Here is an 18,540-nt window from a genome sequence, read left to right on the forward strand (position 1 = left end):
ACTCGGCGCGCTAATATCGCGGCCAGTCAGCGAGGAAAATGGCCGCGTGCAGTTCTAGATAACCTTCGCGGTTCTCGATACGCGCTTAAGGGTCGAGACGCGATGAAATATGAGAGCGAGATACAAGGAATAAGCGCGGGAGGAAGTTGATTTGCAGCGCAAATACGATTGATGCGGACATTATAAGCTAATTGGTCGATGCCGGATAAAATTGGCGCCGGATTAGGTAATGATTGATAAAAAAAAGAAGAAAATACAGAAAATTAATAAATTTGCTTACATCGTTTTTGTCAATTACTAAAATTTCAAAAAAAGGTAACTTTTAAAATTAAAAAGTTAGACAAGCTTGATCGCATTTCTTTAAAAATGTTTTGAACTTCGAAGATGTATTAGAAATTAGGAATTAGAATTGAAAATTGATGATCAATGGGTGAAAAAAATCACGATTTACGAGTTGAGAATTGAAAAATGAAAAGTCAACTGCCAGACAGCCGGACGTGTCGTTGCAAGGCAAATATTAATGCGGTCGTATTCCTGTCATTGTTTACGAATGTGCTCGTGAATGACGTAATTGATTTCAGCGATCGCACTCGGCCGGAATCGAATCTCGGTGGAGCGTTGAATGAGAAAATAAGAGGACGAATGAAAAAAACCGATAAATTATTTATGCACTCTATTAGCCTCTGTGAGTCTCAATTAGCCGACGAGATTTGTAAGCTGAAGAAGTCTTATTAAAAACATTTATGCAATCGTTGAGTAACAAACGTAATACATACTTCTTGATTTCTTCTACGGCGTCCGAGCCAAAATGATATCCGCTCGTAATTTTAAAACTTGCAAGCCCGCCAGAAAATATTAAATAAACGATGTTTATTAAAATGACTATAAAATCGTCAACTACAATGTAAACAGACGTTTTGTGAATTTTTTCAGATTTTTTTTTAAATACTTTAAAGAAAGAAAAATAGCGTCAAATGTGACAGACCCATGAATATACTCCGAGGGTGCAAAAAAAAAAAACGTATACAGACGGAGGATTAATTAGATTCGTTTGTCGAAAAATCGGGCGCTCAATAATTTCTGTTCGCAATCTGTGAGAATTCGAAATTCAAAGATACGAGTACTTAGATATTAATAACATCGTGTAGGGGAGACCGGGGCTCGTTGGCACCGTTTTCACAATTTCGGCATTTGAGCCTTTTTGAAACAACTAATTTTCATGATTAAACAGTACTAATATGATAGAGAGAACCTTTCTATACATTTTCATGCCAGGAACGCTCCTGTATACTGTATAGTTTCTTTGTAATAAGTGAAATACGAACATGCTGCATTGTAGCCAATTTGCCCCGATAGTAGGGTAAATTGGCTATGCGACAAAAGTCCATGTTAACGAAAACGTAATAGAAACACAAAACGGGTAACAGATATGTACTTCTTGATAAAGATTGTATCTTTTAAAGTTATTTTGTAATAATCGAATAGCAAAATGCTGTTGCAGAAGAACAATTGTAAACTATTTTAGATATAGCTTTCTTCAATATAAAAATATTAATATAAATATATATCTAGCTTCTATCAGCATTGTAGGTAGCAAATCACATGCTCACACATCAGGTCTCACGCGCGCGGCAACAACAAGTCAAGCTAAGCATGCCTTGATATGAGCTAACATACCCCATCCCTACATACGTTTGATTTCAGTCATTTTCTTACAATAAATTACTGTTGTTCCTCAAAATGACATGTCGTATAGTAATAGAAACTTTTCTTTTAACTAATAATACGTTACTTTGATTTACTTCTCAAGCTGAAGAGGATTAATACGATATTTTGAAACGCTCGAAAATTTACTTGCCACCTCTTGAATTAGAGTTTTCTCTTTTTCTATTGTAATACTTGTTTGATTTAAATAAAACTTTGGGAAAAGCACCTATATCATAAAAGAGATATTTTGTGATAACTTTTCCATTATTTCTTTCGCTATAAATACATAAACGGAACGCATTGCCAACTTGCCTCTTGTGCCAACGAGCCCCGGTCTCCCCTAATATTTTCTCTTCTCGTTCCCAATGGGGAACAGAAATCCATCAAAGATAAGAGGAAAAGGAAAATAGGATCTGAAATTCGTAACTTCGGGAATTATTAAGAGAAGGGAAAGTCCGAGATATTCGATTTCGAGAATTTAAGATATTCCAAGGTCTCGAGTGTACTGGAGGGATATTATGTAAATATCCGAAAGTGACTCAGGGATATTAGCTCAGTCTGAAAAGTTCGTTAACTTTAATTGCGTTAAACATCGTACGCGTATTGCCAAATACGCCGATGATCCATATACGACCGTCACCTCAAATTGACACGCAGAACTTCGGCTCGTACTCAATGATCGCTAAAATCGCGTGCAAACATGAATACGGGAGCTCGTTAACAAGCGCGGGCGGCGCTGTATACATAGTTGAATAACGCCTACAATTCATTGAATATGTATAACGGAGCTGACGCACGCACGCACATACGCACACTGCGACAATTGACTCAATTGGCGACGGATTGATAAATTCGACTAGGTCGAACCAACCAAAACTGGTTTTTCGAGACGAGCATATTTAGCGCGCGACTGACAACAACGCTCTCGAATGCTTATTTTGAGCCGAGTGTTTACGATACCATTGTCAACGTGCAACTTCTTTTAACGAATTACTGGGTTTTACAACCAGAGCGAGATCCGTCATCGTTGAAATCTAATTGGGAATATAACTATTGTAATGATTGAAATTAAAGACATCACAGATATAATTATTATTAAGGAAAAAGATTGAATTGAATAATTTTGAGATGTATAAAATGTAGATATCTCTTCGAGAAGGTTATCATTTCTATTTAAAATGAGATTTTATTTAAGAAATTATTTATATATCTTTATTTGCATTTATTTAAAAATATTTCGGCAGAACGAGAAGCAGAGCAGCCTTCCTAAAATTCTTACCGGAGCATTTTATAATTCACATCAGTGCAGGGTTTTATTTTGTTGATGCCGCTTTCTTATCCAACGACTTATCCATGAGCCGAAACGAAACGCGATAAATTAATATTTACATTGATACAGTCGGTTTTGTTACCGTCTTCGCAGTCGATTAGGACGCGAAGATAGATATTCTCGTCTATCTCTTCGAGAGAGAAATACAATTGTGATATCAACATCCGTTTCTCGTTCAATTTTAAGTAATGATTTTAATGGTTTTTTAAAGACCGTTTTAATAAACTCTTGTGTAAAGTTTATTATTTATACTTTTATTATTTCTATTTGTATTTAATTATGAAGAGAGGGCAAGTATTTGCTAGAAACTGATATAACTGAAGACTGATAACCGATAACGGGGGGTTTCTGATATAAGGTGTTACGTTATATGTGTGCTTTAAATTGCTGTTATTTAATCATTATTTTTTTTCGATAAAAATCTTCGTTTCTAGTAGAGAGAAGACGTGTGTTTGAAACACGTGTATCATGTTTTCTTTTTGATTATGGATTTCAGATCCTCCAAGGCCGCGCTACAACAGTTTATGTATACATGTCACTGACATCGCGATAAAATCGAAGACTACCGAAGTCACAGAAAATTCACGCTGTGTCGTGAATATTAATCGGATAGGAATGCCAATGTTTGTAAATCGAATATCCATCAATAAGCCGTAATTTACTGTTATCGTCCGAGGATCTTGTCTGGCCCCTTTTTTCGTCACGAGAATCGTGCTCGCCAATCATCGGAATCATTATCCCCTTATCGAGACTCGGTCGAATAGATACGCGATGCTCTCTTATCGATAAGCCACCGTCGCGCCTCTAATCAGCTATCAGTAATCAATAAAATTGATATTTTGCTTTTTTATTTTCTTCTTCGCTAGAGGTGCTATTACACGCTGTTATTACTAACACAAGAACATTCTAATACTCTGAATTTTATTTAACTTTCTTTTCCTCTGTTTTATTCTCTTATTTTAGGCTCTCTTAATCTAATTTAATTTAGTCTTTTTTTTTGTCCCCTTATTTCAATCTTGAAACATCATTGATGTGCGCTGCAAGATATTGGATGCATTTCTGCTCTCGGGCTCCGTTACTTTCGAGAATTGTCGAAATTGTAGGGCATTGATAAATATATCGCGCTTCTATCGCTGTTTACTCCATTTCTTTCAGTCCTGGTGCCAAGCAGTGCCGAGCTCCTAAAGACTCTTCAGCTCCTTATCTCGACTACTTAAGTAGGCTATCAGAGATGCCATTAAGTGTACACAGACCGAGGCTTGCATTGTCGCAACGAATCGGTCGTCAGAATCCAAGGAGGAGGTCCCAAAGTAACTTGCGCGCGAGAGAAAGGGAGAGAGAGAGAAAAAAAAGGGACGGATATCTCGCTGAAGTAGTCTTCGCAGGGAGAGAGAAGTTACATAAATATAGATCCGTATAACAGTTATGTTAATTTTACCTGGATATTTTTCCGTCGAGTTAAAATCTCCATATGGCTTAGCATACCTGTTTGAAAGAAAACTTAAGTATCTTTTCAGACGCGTTTCCAGCTGTCGCATTCTGGATTTACCATCAAAAAATTCTATCGTCTATTTATGAGCCGACACATTTTTTGGGCATCCGCACGATGTCTAATTTTAGAAACGTGATATCTATGGTTCGATCCGCCACTTATCATGGAGTTCGAGAATTCTATTGTAGAACCTCAGTCACTTATATTATTTATAAAATTCCTATTATTTACCATCTGTGTAACGAGGCTCCGTTACGGAACTGCAACGTTCGTTTTTTTTTTCTCTCGCGATGTTCTTTACATGTCCTCCGCGAGTTTTCGATCGAAGATTCATGCAAAATGAATACCGAAGTCGAATCAATCGGGCTCGTACAGCGCCTCCCGGATCGATCGGGCATCGATCCGGCCATCCGTCCGTCCGTTCCACTCGTCCTTCCGTCCGCTCGTCCTGGTAACGGTATATCCTTGAGACTCGAGAGGAGAGGTGCCGTAGTTAGCGCGCTCGCTGCTCCGTTTGCCGTGTAAAATAGTAACGATGTTTATCGATCCTGTTATCGAGGGTACATTCTCTTTCTCTCTTTTCCCTATTTCTTTCTGCCTCTGTCGGGGGTTCGAGGACGAGCGGCTAGAGAGACGCAAATAGGCGGGCAAGAGCCTAATTCGTCTTGGCGGGTACCCTTCCACGCGCTCGCGCTCGCGTCCCGCGGCGCGCGATAAAGAGATACATTCACCTCTACTCGCAGGTGTACGGAGACGGTTCCTCCGCCGGCGCGGCGTTTATTTATCGGCTGGCGAGATTGCCAGGGCAATTAAAACCAGCGTCTCCGCCCACGAGACCTTCGCGATTATTATCTTTATGGCATTGCCACGCTTGATTATGCAGCTATTGTGGCGAGCCTCGCTATCGGTTATTTGCGAGACATCCGCGGAGCGGGGAGGAGGAGTGGCTATACGCGATTCTCGAAACAAAATGCAGAAAAATGCAGCCGAGCGAGGAGCGAGGAACGGACTGTGCGGAATTTGTAACGTGTCTGTCTGTGGAATAAAACCGGCGTTCGCTATAGAACTTGAGATACGCTTTCATAGATGCCTCTTTTTCGCAATGTCCTTTACATTATCGGTAAAATTGGTAGATTTCATGCGAAGAGCGTACGGTGAAGTCGAATTCAATCAACTTGGTATTTGGAATGAATCGTACAAATCACGGAAACCTGTTGATTATAACAAATGATGCCTGGGTGTCTAGCAGTGCCTAGAATCGGTTTTCCGTGTACGTACCGTAAACGGATTAAAGACTTACAAAAAAATCGAATTAAACTCAGAATTTGTATTTGCTTTAGATAGGACTTTAAACGCGTATTAGTAGATAATTCATAGATAATAGACTTTGTTCACCTTTGCTCCGAACCCTTTCGAGCGATAAAATGAAAAGCGGAAGAAAAAAAGTATACTTCCTAGATTTCGACTTTGTATCGGTGATGCGGTAACGCGAATAAAAACGAGTAATGCCCGGATGAGATGGAAAATCACGAGATTGGTTAAATATGCTCTCCAATTTGTATTGAGGCGATTTGTATGGAGGAAAAGGGATAATTGTTGCAACTTGACGTGACATAATGATCGGCAATAACGGCGGCAGCGGCATCAGAAAAGGAACGAGGGGAAAGGGAGAAAGCCGAGAGAAACGAGATTGGAAACCGACAGGCCGGGTCGTTGACATCGTTCCGTGATTTTCCTCGACGTTCACACAGATGCATCTCTTATGCACGTGTGTACACGCGTCGATTACGTGCCCACCACCCCTTGCAGCCGGTGGAAGGAGACGGGGACGGGAGCGATGAGAGGGGGGAGGGGGAGAATCGAACCCCGTCGCCACCAGTTGCGTCCGCGATTGCAACTTCACCCCCACGCAATTATCCCGTTCCAGTAGTCGAGGTGGTCTATAGATAGACCGTCCGACATTGCTCTGCCTCCCCCTTCCCTTCCGTCGTCTCACTATCCTTTTTTTCCCTCTTTCACCCTGGTTTTCGGAGTGTTTCGCATCTCCTCCCCCCCTGCCCCCGCCCCCCGAATTTATCTCTCTCGCTCCTCTCGACGATGCGTACGACACGCCGGCTTTTCACGCCCGACGCGTGAAATCGAGACTTGGTATGTCAACGCTGCGTCGAACGGTGCTTCTCATATAAATTTTACAGGGGTGGTTCGACTTCATTCGGTGGCGAGCGGACCGTTTGAGGGCCGTAATGATTCCACTGATCGGTAGTATATACCTCCGACAATTTCAGCGTTTTGGATCTCGGGGAAGTAGGGAAAATTCGCTGGAATTTTGAAATTCGAGCAAATATTACTTTTATAGAAATGGAAGGTCTAGAAATTAATGCATTTTTATCCTATGAAAACCTGATGATTTATGAGATGGTTTCGATGGCTTTGAGAATTTGAAGATTTATGATTTTTATGGTTTTGAGGATCTGAGGATTTGTAGTTTTTACGGTTTTGAGGATTTGTGGTTTTGGTAGCTTCTTTTGAGAAGATTTATGACAATCAGACTAACAAAGAATTTATGAGGATTTTATGATTTACAGACCTATCTCTTTACCCCTATTGCCTATTGCCTATTTCACGTATCTATGTTTGTCTCCACATCTGCTATTTAAATTTCTCTTCATCTCATTTCAAAACCAGTGAAAGACTGGACTTATTGGAATAATGAAATTTGATTTGCAGGTAGCAATGCAGGAGATGCGTCGTCAACGGTGACAGCATCGTCCATCTCGAGAAATACTGCAGGTAATCGCGTCCACTCCGCGACTAGGAGGACGGTTACTAATCAGCAGCGACAGCAGCAGCAAACCCCACAACAACAACAACAACAGCAGCAGCAGCAGCAACAACAACAGCAACAACCAAAACAAAGCAGATTTCCATTATCGTCCTTCGGTGGCGCAATTGCGAGAAGTTCTGATGAACACGGGCTTAGGACCAGTACGACGCAAGACGACAATTCAAACGATTCCGGGCTAGGTTCCGAGGAACGTCAACAGCACTTCAACAACGTCAATGTTAGTATCTGCTAATGATAAATAAGATCTTGCAAACCGAACGATTTAATTAATCTTATTTGCTTAGATTATATATTGTAGATTAACTGTCTGAATATTTACTACATATAAAAGCCCAGTATCTTTTGTGAAAGGACTCTAGGCTCTATACTATAGAATTCTAGTATAGTAGAGTATGTTTTTTTAGAAGATTTCAGGGGCCCGTAAACTTGTTTTCAAATTTATTTATAGCACGACGAAAATTTAAGAATAATGGAAACCTGAAGCTATGAAAGAGTGTTGAGTAATGTCCAACGCTTTTGAAAAGATTGATAAAATTTTCAAGAGTCCGCAAGTTACTAATCGAAATTTAATGACACTTTCGCTTCCGATATATCTCTCGTTTTGTTTTCTTTTTCTCTTTGCTGAAAGATGGGAAAGTGAAGAAGAAGAAGAAGACGAAAGAGTTGACGGGCCTCTCTTGTGGTCCGTGCGCTTTCCTCACTCTTGCTACGTTTACGGCACTGAGTCACCCTGTCGTTAGAAGCCAGATGAAGTTATTTAATGTGTTCACGAGGGTACGCGTGATCATCATCAATATCGTCATCGGAGATCGCCGACCGCTCGAACGGTAGTTGAACCCAGTCGAGTTCTGATTCGTTAAATTAAGCACACAGACGCTCACGCACATATGGGGTGTTCCCGTTATTCCCGGTCACTCAGCTCTTTTCCATAGTATCGGAAAGTGATGCCGCATTATTAAAATATTTAATGTCGAGTACTTTTTAATGATTAAATTTTACTTAATATATGTAAAAGAACAATTTACTTTACCCAAAGATTAAAGAATAAAACTGAAGTATATATATTTGTAACCACTTTAATCATTAAAACAGAAATAAGCAAACTGTTTGTAAATTGAAATTTTTCCGTTGATAATTAAATAATCGTTCTATTCATATATTTACACTACTGTTAAGTATTATTATCATTAAAATAAAACTATTATTATTATTAATATTAATTTAGGAATAAATTATATATATATATATATATATATATATAAAAGAAAGAAAAAATCTCCCTTCCAAATACATTTAATTTACTTCACGGTTCGATTGTGGAACACGAATGGTAGTCGTCGATTTATTGCCAAAGTGACAACGATTTTAATTCAGTTCAATAACCGATTTTAATTCAGTTTAATAGCCTTGATGTTTTTGTCGAGTGGAGATTTACTGAAATAAAATACCGAGTTAGTTATCGCTAGCTTGTTAAGCATAGCCAAATTTTGTGTGTATGACATTTCAGGTTTTAGCACTATCTCTTTCATCTGCTGATTTTTTAATGTATCCAATCAAGAGTAATTTTTTTAATGAATATTTAATATGAGACACTCTGTATATACATAGATTGATTAATTCCGCGATTGCTTTATCAGCTCTGGAACGACGCCGGCGAGGAGGATTCGAAGAGAAGGAAAATGGACATCAAATTAGAGTCCGAGGACGCAAACTTCGCATTTCCGGAAGTAGCCCCGGGAACCAGCCCTGACAATAAATCACCGACGGTCAGAACCACCGTCAATGGGATAGGTTTGGGAGGAATATCTGGCAATAGATCCGGAAATGCTAATTCCATAGGCAGAGTTGTGGGAGTAACTAGACCTCGACCCGCCATGGGTGTGTTGACCAAAAGGACTCCGATCACTCATCAGGGACCTGTCACTCTCGTCTCGCAACTATGTACGTCTTTAGATAGGCGTAGAAATAAATTTTTTAATTATAAATTAATTAAATATTGCGATAGGAACAAGTTCAATTCTAGGTTTCTAAGATAGACCGGCGATACTGAATTATTTCTAGCGATTGTTTTAATCTTTTCGAGTCCTGAACTCTTGACTTTATAAACCTTTGCTCTTTAGAGATTACGTGGATTTGTGTCTTGGGTTTTCGATTCTTATACTTTTACAACTGCGAATTCTCAGATATTAACGATTTTGTGCGCTTTTATTAAGAATGAGATAATCCAAATTTTTATTTTTTAAGCAATATATTCACAATCTTTACGCGCAACTTAAAATTTTCAAGAAATAAGTCTTGCCGCGCTGGTTGATGCAATCATACAAAAATATCGTATTTTCTCCTGCAACCTGTTTATATTGAATCTGTTCAGTATCAGCTAAGGTAATATCAACAAAAATCTCGTGCACTTTATTGCATCTCATAAACTCAGCCGCTTCTAAAGAGTTTGTATTGCTTGAAGTTTGTCTTGCCAGAAAGAAGGGTTGAACAATTTGTTGCTTCGAAAGCCGCGTTGTCGCCTTCAATATTTTGTAACAAGAGCAAGCTCATTGGTGGATTTATTTCCGGCGAAATTATTATTTTGTCGCTTTCACCACCGATAAGCTATCTCCTTCAGTTCGAGAGCTGACGCTTTCTTTTTCACTTTTTCTTGCAGCGATAAGAAAAAAAGACAGCATTAATATACGCGAAATTTGATACTTGCTTTTTGATATCAAATATAGGTCAGACCATTTATTTATAATCCGCGCATGTTGGAGCAATCTGTTTCGTCATAGACAATTGAGTAAAAATAGATAATGGACATGTGTCATTCTTATTTTTTGATTAAAAAATCAAACTGTTTAACGATGGATTTGTTAATGATGAACTTTGCAAAGTGATTTATTCTAAACTTTAAAAATTTGAAGCTAAAGTTTTGCAGTCATAAATTTTTGAAATCTAATATTACCTGATAGTTTCTGTAGAAAACTTGTTTTAAGTTTGTGCCGAATTTTTGAAGTTTGAATATTTTAAATTTAATATTTGTATTTCATGGACGACTTGAGAATCTCTATATATCTTCTAGATCTCCAAATAGTCAAGAATCTCTACTAATTTATTACGCGGCTAGTTTGCTCTTGGATAATTTCCAACATAATATATCTATCTTCCTTTGGCGTTCCTTCAACAGACCAATGGTAAACATTTCACTATCCAAAGATCTCGGCAATCTAACGGTCTTTATTTACGCACACCTGCATAAATTACTCCTTGACCTGCCCCACTCTCCAGATAAACCCACGCAGCCATCCCGATCTAACATTGTGTTTACGGTGTTGTCTGATCGCCAGCCAACGTTTCCGCCGACGGTAAAACTCAACTGCAGATCGTCTGTCAACCCGAGCAACAGCACCGAGCTCGCTATCAAACGGAGGGCTCGCGGGGTGCGGTGAAGGATCGTAGCGGGAATGGCTTTCCCATCGTTCGACTGATCGGTTACGAGAAGCCGACGACTCTACAAGTGTTCATCGGCACTGATCTCGGCCGAGTGGCGCCCCACATGTTCTACCAAGCCTGTCGAGTAAGCGGCAAGAACTCCACACCCTGTATGGAGCGGAAGATCGATGGCACGATCGTGATAGAGATTGACATGGACCCGGCGAAGGATGTTACCTGCGACTGCGTCGGCATTCTCAAAGAGCGTAATGTTGATGTTGAGCATAGGTTTCCTCAAGAGGCCGGATTGTTACAAGGAAGAAGCAAGAAGAAATCCACGCGATGCCGCATGGTGTTCCGCACGACTCTCACGCACACCGACGGGACCACAGAGACGCTGCAAGTCTGCTCCCAGCCGATAGTCTGCAGTGAGTTAACTAATACAATAGCAATGTAACTAGAGAGATTGATTAAAACAGAGAAAGAAAATAAATTAACGAGATAACGAGGATGAAATTGTAAAATAGATTAGGTTTGAATTCAATCAAGAACGTTCATGATCTCTTCAATTTTTCTTATAAAGTCATTGGTCTTGTATATTCGCAGCTCAACCACCTGGGATTCCAGAGATCTGCAAAAAGTCTCTGACGTCCTGTCCGTGCACAGGCGGGTTAGAACTCATCATACTCGGTAAGAATTTTTTGAAGGACACCCGAGTAGTCTTTCAGTTAGACAGCGACGATCTATCGAGTAACATGGAACCGCCCTGGGAACGCGCTGTGCTGCCAGACAAGGAACACCTGCATCCGGTACACTTGGTATGCGTGATACCGCCTTATCACAGGCAGGATCTAGCACCGACGGAAACGGTCAGCATCAGATTGTTCGCGGTGTCTTCTGGAAAAACCAGCGAACCGCATACTTTTCTTTACACAGCTGTCTCTACTCCCCCGCAGCCATCCATAGGCAAAGTCGAATCCATCTCACCCCCGTTAACAAACGGTGACGTTAGCCTGGCGACATCCTCCGCTGCTGTGCCGTTGACCACGGGCGTCGCATCCAGTAGTAAGTTTGATTGTTGGATCCTAGATATTTCTAGATTTAGATTTCTTAAATTTGCATGAGGATCCTACATGACTAGGTGTTTTAAATCTTAGTCTTATACATATATTTAAAATTAAATATCTAATATTACATCTTTAACTTCCTACATCTTGAATTCCCTTATTCTCTCTAAAATTTTTTTGATGACATTTTAAGAAATGACTGAGTGTGGATGTATTTGATATTCATCAGGTTTATTAACACAAACAGCCGCGGGAGCTGCAAGCTTTCTGTCAAATGCACCGGCTCAGTCGCAACAAAGCGCCTCTCCGGAAGCTCTGAAGAGCGATCCCAGTCCACCACCGACGGGAACGTCTCAAGTGACCCCTGTGATGCTATGGACCTCATCACAATCCTCAAACTCATCTCCTGATGTCATGATGCCACCCCCGGTGCTTGTGGCAAATCCTCTAATGAACCGACGATCCTCGTCCAATCTTCAGCTGATCCTGCCGGATAACTTAAAAACAGAAGTGCTGGATGAAAACAGTCAGAATAGTATGCTGAGTGAAAATAGCATGCAAAGCATTCCGACGCCGACGACGGCTGCAAACAGACCGACGTCGATCGCCTCTCCCCTTCAGCAGTTGGTCAACGAGAACTCCAGAGAAGCTGTATCCTCGCAGGCTGATATTATTAGGACCGTTGCCGTTGCAACGACCAATAACAGCCCCGTGCAAGAAACTGTGAGTGGTCTTCTCGGAGTGGTGGATCTGATACATACTCAGCATCCTCTGTCAATGGTGAATACACATCATCAGACTTCGTTTGGAGGTACGTATCTCTCGTGGTTAGTGGATGAATGGAAAGTATTTGATTTATTTGAATGCAAGTAGATGATATTCGATAAACTCAATCACAGTAAAATCCCGATTATTTTTATTTTTAAATCTTGAATTTTTGATATTTTTAATTAATAAAATAAATTTCTTAATTGTCGATTGTAGGTATGCACGAGTCAAATCAGGTCCAAGTTCTTAGTCCTCATCGCCTTAAGGACACAAATAGTGTCTTGTCAACGGACAATAGCTCCAATGGAGCTCCCCTTCAAGGTGCCGGCGTAGTGGATCTTCGCATGAAACACCACCATCATCCCGACTTTGGCACGCTGTCGAGTTTCACCGGTGCTTCCGGGACGCAGTCGTTGTCAGCGTCGAACAGTCATGTGGTGGAAAAGTACCTGAATCATATTGAGTCCTCGGTTGGCACCACCGAGGAATCTGATAATCCAGAAAATCAGTTTGCTATTCAACAGCAGCGGGCTTCCATCATCTCGGGGAGCGGCCAACAATCGACGGCTTCCCCGGGAATTTTAGCCAAAACAGGTACAGTATTGCACAGAAAATATTTCTTTATGTAATAAAACCATTATTAAGGGGGGGGGGGAGAATGTATAATCTCTTAATTTTATTATAATTTTGAAGATCAAATTACAACTTCGAGATAATACGAAATATAAGTACATTTTATATAGTAAAAAAAAATATATATATATATTATGATGGTACCCTCTTTCAGGACAAAGTTCAGAACAGATGGTCTCTCCATTGCACTCGGTGAATCCCAATTCCACCGCAATGTTGAGCCAAGTGGCAGTAGAACACGAGCCAATGGGTAGCGGCCAACAAACTAGAACTAGTCCACCGATTCCGATGAAAACGATGATACTAGAAGCGCTGATCCAGTCACCGTCACAGACGGTGCAACCAATGACAGAGATTGCGGGTACAACGTCGGTAGCGCCTGCGACGACGGTAGAACAAACAGGCGACAGTCTGTTAACTACCATCAACGCAGCACTATTACCGCAGTTGCCAGAAACGCAAGTTAGCGCGGCAACCGCCACGTCAAATTCTACGGTATTTCTTATCCGTAAACAAAAAAGATATAAATTGGACGAGAAAGTTAGTAGCAAAAACAAAATTTGGAATCTAAGAATAAAGATTAGAATATAATGAGGAGTAAGACCAATATACGAGCAATAATAGATGTTACAACAAATTCATATTATATCTAACTTTATTGAAATATTAACGTTTCGTACCGTACTAGGACTTCATCAGAATTGTCAATAATGAGCGAATAATTAAAGTACGAACATATATAAGGGTCAAATTCAACGCAATCGATCAAAGTACGAACATATATAGGGGTCAAATTCAACGCAATCGATCAAACACAGAATGTTTCTGAGAGAATATGAATTTGTTGTAACATCTATTATTGCTCGTATATTGGTCTTACTCCTCATTATAGCCTTTGCGTCAAACGAGCGGAAAATAAGTTTCTTAAAAATTAGAATCTCTGAGAAAAGTTTCTAATTTCTTAGAACAAAATTTTGAATTTTAAAATAAAGCTTTATAATTTGGAACATAAATTTTTTAATTTAGAGTATAATCCAAATAAATGAATGAATATAAAACATGAATATAATATATTCTTTCTGTTTTTTTTTTTTTCAGGTTCCTGGCAATGCGATGCCGGCAGTCGCGGCAGATCGTATGCAGCAACAGATGCAAGTACTCACGCAACAAGAGGTAGCCGTCATGCAGCAACAGGTGCAACAAGTGGAACAAGTAGTGGCGCAAGCGCAGCAACAAGTTGAACAAGTTGTTGCGCATGCGCAGCAAGAGGCGGAGCGAGTGGTGCATCAGGCGCAGAAACAGGTAGCCCAGCAAGTAGTGCAGCATGCTCATGTAGTGCAGCAAGCAGTACAACAAGTGCAAGCTGTGCAACAAGTCCAAGCGGCTCAGGTAGTGCAGCAAGCGGTGCAGCAGGCGACTGAAGAAGTGGTGCAACAAGCGGTACAACAAGCAACGCAGGAAGTAGTGCAACAGGTTAGTGGTAATTTTATATATATTTAATTTATTATATAAGATACGAAAATAAATGCAAACTTTCAAATATATATATAAATATAAAAATCTAAAAACACAACACACAAAATAATTGTAGAAGACTTTGGAAAGAGTTCTTATGCTTCTCTTTTTCATTATTTATTAGTTCTTAAAAATTATGGTTCCAAATTAGGTTGCAATAATTGATGTCATATAAAAAATGTTTCAGGTTCAAGCAGTGCAGCAAGCTGTCCAACTGGCTCAAGCGTCCCAAGCTATGCAGCACGCTGTTCAGCAAGACATTGGTTCTATGTTGAACCAACCCGCGGGCTTTGTGGTCGAAGCTAGTTCTGTTTTGGCTAGTGGGGCTGCTCAGGAACCCTCTCAACAGCGTTTAACCAACGCAGCGGAGCAAGCCATCAACAATGTCATCACCAATGCCACGAAGGATATTATTAACAATCGGCCGATCACGGCGACCACTGCTGTTGCGATCATCGCCACGAAGAAAATCCTGAATACCGTGGCGACTCAAAGCGCGCAGTTGATGAATAACACGATGGAGGTAATCCTGCCGAAATCTCCCCAGGCACAAAACAACATCATCGAACAGGTCGCCAGCAAATCGCCACCGCAAGTCGCACTTCCAGTCACTCCAAATCGCCAGGCTGTGAATACTCCGATTTCCAATCCTGCCGCAAGTACCGCGTCCAACAGAAAGACCGAGGATGGAATGTTGCCTCAAGAACTCACCTCCATGTCGGATCATGATCTTCTGAGCTACATCAATCCCCACTGTTTCGAGCAGCTTCCTCAAAGCGGATTTCTCTTGTAGTACCATCGTGTTTCTCAACAGAAGCAAAGGGGATGAGTTTTTTTCAACGAATTTATTTCCAAATGAAAGTTTAAAGAATCTGCCTTCCGTGTCCTGCATTTGGTGCTAAATATAGCCGGCTGGTTTCAAATTTCACTTGCCTCCTATTGAAGAGTGTTGAAAACATTTTATGGAGCTTAGGCTAGACCGTAACTAGCTAAACGTGGGATACAAGGATTCAAGAATGTTTGAATAATTGAAACGTCTTGTAGATAACTATACAATGTTCTTTTTTGGATCTTTGAGTTGTTTGGATTTGTTACTGTGCAGGATTAATGTTGACTCGGGGTTACAAGGCCATTGCCTTGATCCAACGCTGACAATTCTATGCCACATTTGTAGTGTGATGCGAAATCCCTTTTATAGAAGGGAAAGTAGAAGTGCACTATGTCAACTTTGGGTCTCAGCACATTTTTCTAGATTCCTTTTCAAAGTTCTTGTAGTTACGGATTTTAGAATTCTTAATCTCCGAGTTATTGAATTTTCTAATCTCAATTCTTTCGGTACGGCAGAATCCAGCTGAAAAGCATTTTTGCTAGACGGACGTAGCACGTTCAGTAGCACATTTAGTAGCGCATAGCTACTATAATATGCGCCAAAGGATTTCGCGCATTTTTTAAGAATATTTTCATATACTCTTCGGATTGGTCATCCTTCGTGCCGAAAGGGTTAGCAGATTTATCCGGTTTTACAATAAGATGTTTATATGACTATTATGTTATTTGACTATTATTCGAAACATTATAACAAATTTCTTAATGACCCAAAGTTTTCAAAGATACTTCCTGATAATCCTGTGATTCACGGCAAAGAAACGCCTAAGTCCACAGCAGCAGATCGTCATAGGTCGAGAACTATTAACATTTAAGTATAAGACGGGCGCACGAGAAAGCGCGACAAATTCAGATGTTCTTCTCTTTCACACATCTTTCTTTCTTTCTTTGTATGTTGTATCTTTTCTATGAATTGTCACTCTTGGCGATTCGTTATTTATCTTCAACGATGTATTGTGCATCTAGATACGTCACATATTATCTTGTGCTCTATTTTGATCTATATTGAATTCTTTTTATTTGCAGGACTCACAGAATAGTATGTGAATAATGCAAACGTAGAGAAATATATTGTAAAATATGTTCAGATAATTAATTAATCTTCATACCTCGCGTTTCAAAACTGAATCCCAGATACAGTATTAGGATTCAACAAAAGCGTTTTAGAGCTAATTAATTAATAGTTTAATATTGATTAAAGAAATTAAGAAACTAATTGAAAAATACGCGAAGAAGAATCTGGCCAGTTTAATTTCTCGAATCTTGGAATCTTTATTTAAAGTTTTTGCAAAATTTAAGAAGAAAAGTGCTGGAACGGGTGAGAACACATATGCGTAAATTATGTGAAATATGCGCTGTTGTAATTATTATTGACTTGATTTCATTGCGAAAGGATGGATCATCTTGTCGCTGTGGTCTCCACATGTCTCAAGTATACATATATTTCGTATATTTAGAATATGTATATTGTTCGATAATCGAAGTTATTTTGTTTTCTTCTTTTTGTTATCTAGTACATTGATAATGATGATAGAGTTATGTGAATACAATGCATTAATGTTGTCATTACTTGATACAGGAATAGCAAAATGACAGGGAATGAAAGAGAGAATGAGAGATTATGTTGTATGTTGAAGTAGTCTATATATATATAAATATATATATAAAATATATATATATAAAATATATATATTTTTTACGTTTATCCAAAGAGAACGAGAGAGGGAGAGAAAGAGAGAGATAGAGTAGAGGGCGGGCTAAGTAACAAAGTGAGCTTATTAAGGATATATGTCCATATAATTATTATATATATCGGATGTAACTAAAGTGCGTCACTAGGCTTTTTAACGAATATACTTTCTTTTCTATTTTTTAAATTTCCTATATAAGTCCTCAGGGCACATTGATCACGTAATCTCAAACGTAATCTAAACTCCAATTTTTGCTTATTCTGATTTTGCGCGAACCTTTGAATCATAGAACAATTACGGTTAAACATTTACATGATGATAATGCAAAATTACGTGATCGCGTCCAGATTCTTAATTTTTCGGATTTTTAAGGTCAACAAACATCATTAAAATTATCAGATCAAGAATATATCTAGATTTTCAGATTCCTAAAGCCTCAAATTATCGAAGTCTTAAAACTTCTTTTGTTTTTAACTTTTTAACTTGCTAATTTTCACTCCTCAGGATCCTAGAAAATTCTAGAAATATATTATTCTTGAATTTTATGTATTACTGATCTCCTATATTTCTAGATGTTAAAAACTTTTTGAATCATGGACTTTTTTGAGTTCACATTGTTTCGCACTTTAGCGATATCCCGTGTACGTATATCGCGACATCGAATTTTTCGGGGTAGTCCCCACATGTTCAAGACGAGCGGTGCTAATATTCGCCAAGATTACGTAGCTAGTAGAAGAAAGAGAGAGAGAGAGAGAGAGAGATTTTATAACGAAAAATATAACGAAACATTTATTGTCGCGACAGCCACATGTCCTTTGTAGTCAAGTATATATACATGCATATATATATATTTTATATTGACCGTTATAATGTGTCCGTAGTCGCACGCAATGACTAATGGTTCGCCTCTACAGGGAAGATAACTTGTGTACCACTTGCGATATGTACCTCGTGAAATTGTCGTAAACGTGTGCTCTTCTCGTTGTACGCACGTCACTGATAACAGCCTAACTTCGGCAGAAATTCGTAACAATGTATCATTATTTACTCCTGTAAGTTGAATAAATGTTTCACAATGATATTTTCTCACGCGCATTCCATTTTCTACATATGTCTCGCTCTGAGGTTCCTAATTTCAATAAAAACTTAATTTGAATTTATACATACCTACATACATATGTATATACATA

The 18,540-nt window shown here is 39.2% G+C and overlaps 1 protein-coding gene across 4 annotated transcripts in view; it reads left to right on the forward strand.

The window, feature by feature from the left end:
• Nfat (NFAT nuclear factor) overlaps positions 1 to 18,431 on the forward strand; it is a 36,510-nt gene extending 18,079 nt beyond the window's left edge. For 2 of the 4 annotated variants that reach the window (XM_071701513.1, XM_071701511.1), the window contains exons 2-10: positions 7,257 to 7,591; positions 9,012 to 9,315; positions 10,707 to 11,219; positions 11,398 to 11,856; positions 12,088 to 12,669; positions 12,843 to 13,220; positions 13,414 to 13,754; positions 14,358 to 14,732; positions 14,962 to 18,431. In XM_071701513.1, coding sequence (XP_071557614.1) covers positions 7,257 to 7,591; positions 9,012 to 9,315; positions 10,707 to 11,219; positions 11,398 to 11,856; positions 12,088 to 12,669; positions 12,843 to 13,220; positions 13,414 to 13,754; positions 14,358 to 14,732; positions 14,962 to 15,567 — 3,893 coding nt within the window. In that variant the 3' untranslated portion in view covers positions 15,568 to 18,431. Of the gene's footprint in view, positions 1 to 7,256; positions 7,592 to 8,009; positions 8,202 to 9,011; positions 9,316 to 10,706; positions 11,220 to 11,397; positions 11,857 to 12,087; positions 12,670 to 12,842; positions 13,221 to 13,413; positions 13,755 to 14,357; positions 14,733 to 14,961 lie in introns of those variants that run through there. The other 2 variants (XM_071701512.1, XM_071701514.1) reach the window with 2 other exon arrangements.
• Positions 18,432 to 18,540: the final 109 nt, after the last annotated feature.

The sequence above is a fragment of the Temnothorax nylanderi genome, unplaced genomic scaffold (genome assembly GCF_030848795.1).
Source record: "Temnothorax nylanderi isolate EJ_2023f unplaced genomic scaffold, tnyl_v1.0 TNYL_tig0026_pilon, whole genome shotgun sequence".
Taxonomy (NCBI): Eukaryota; Metazoa; Arthropoda; class Insecta; order Hymenoptera; family Formicidae; genus Temnothorax; species Temnothorax nylanderi.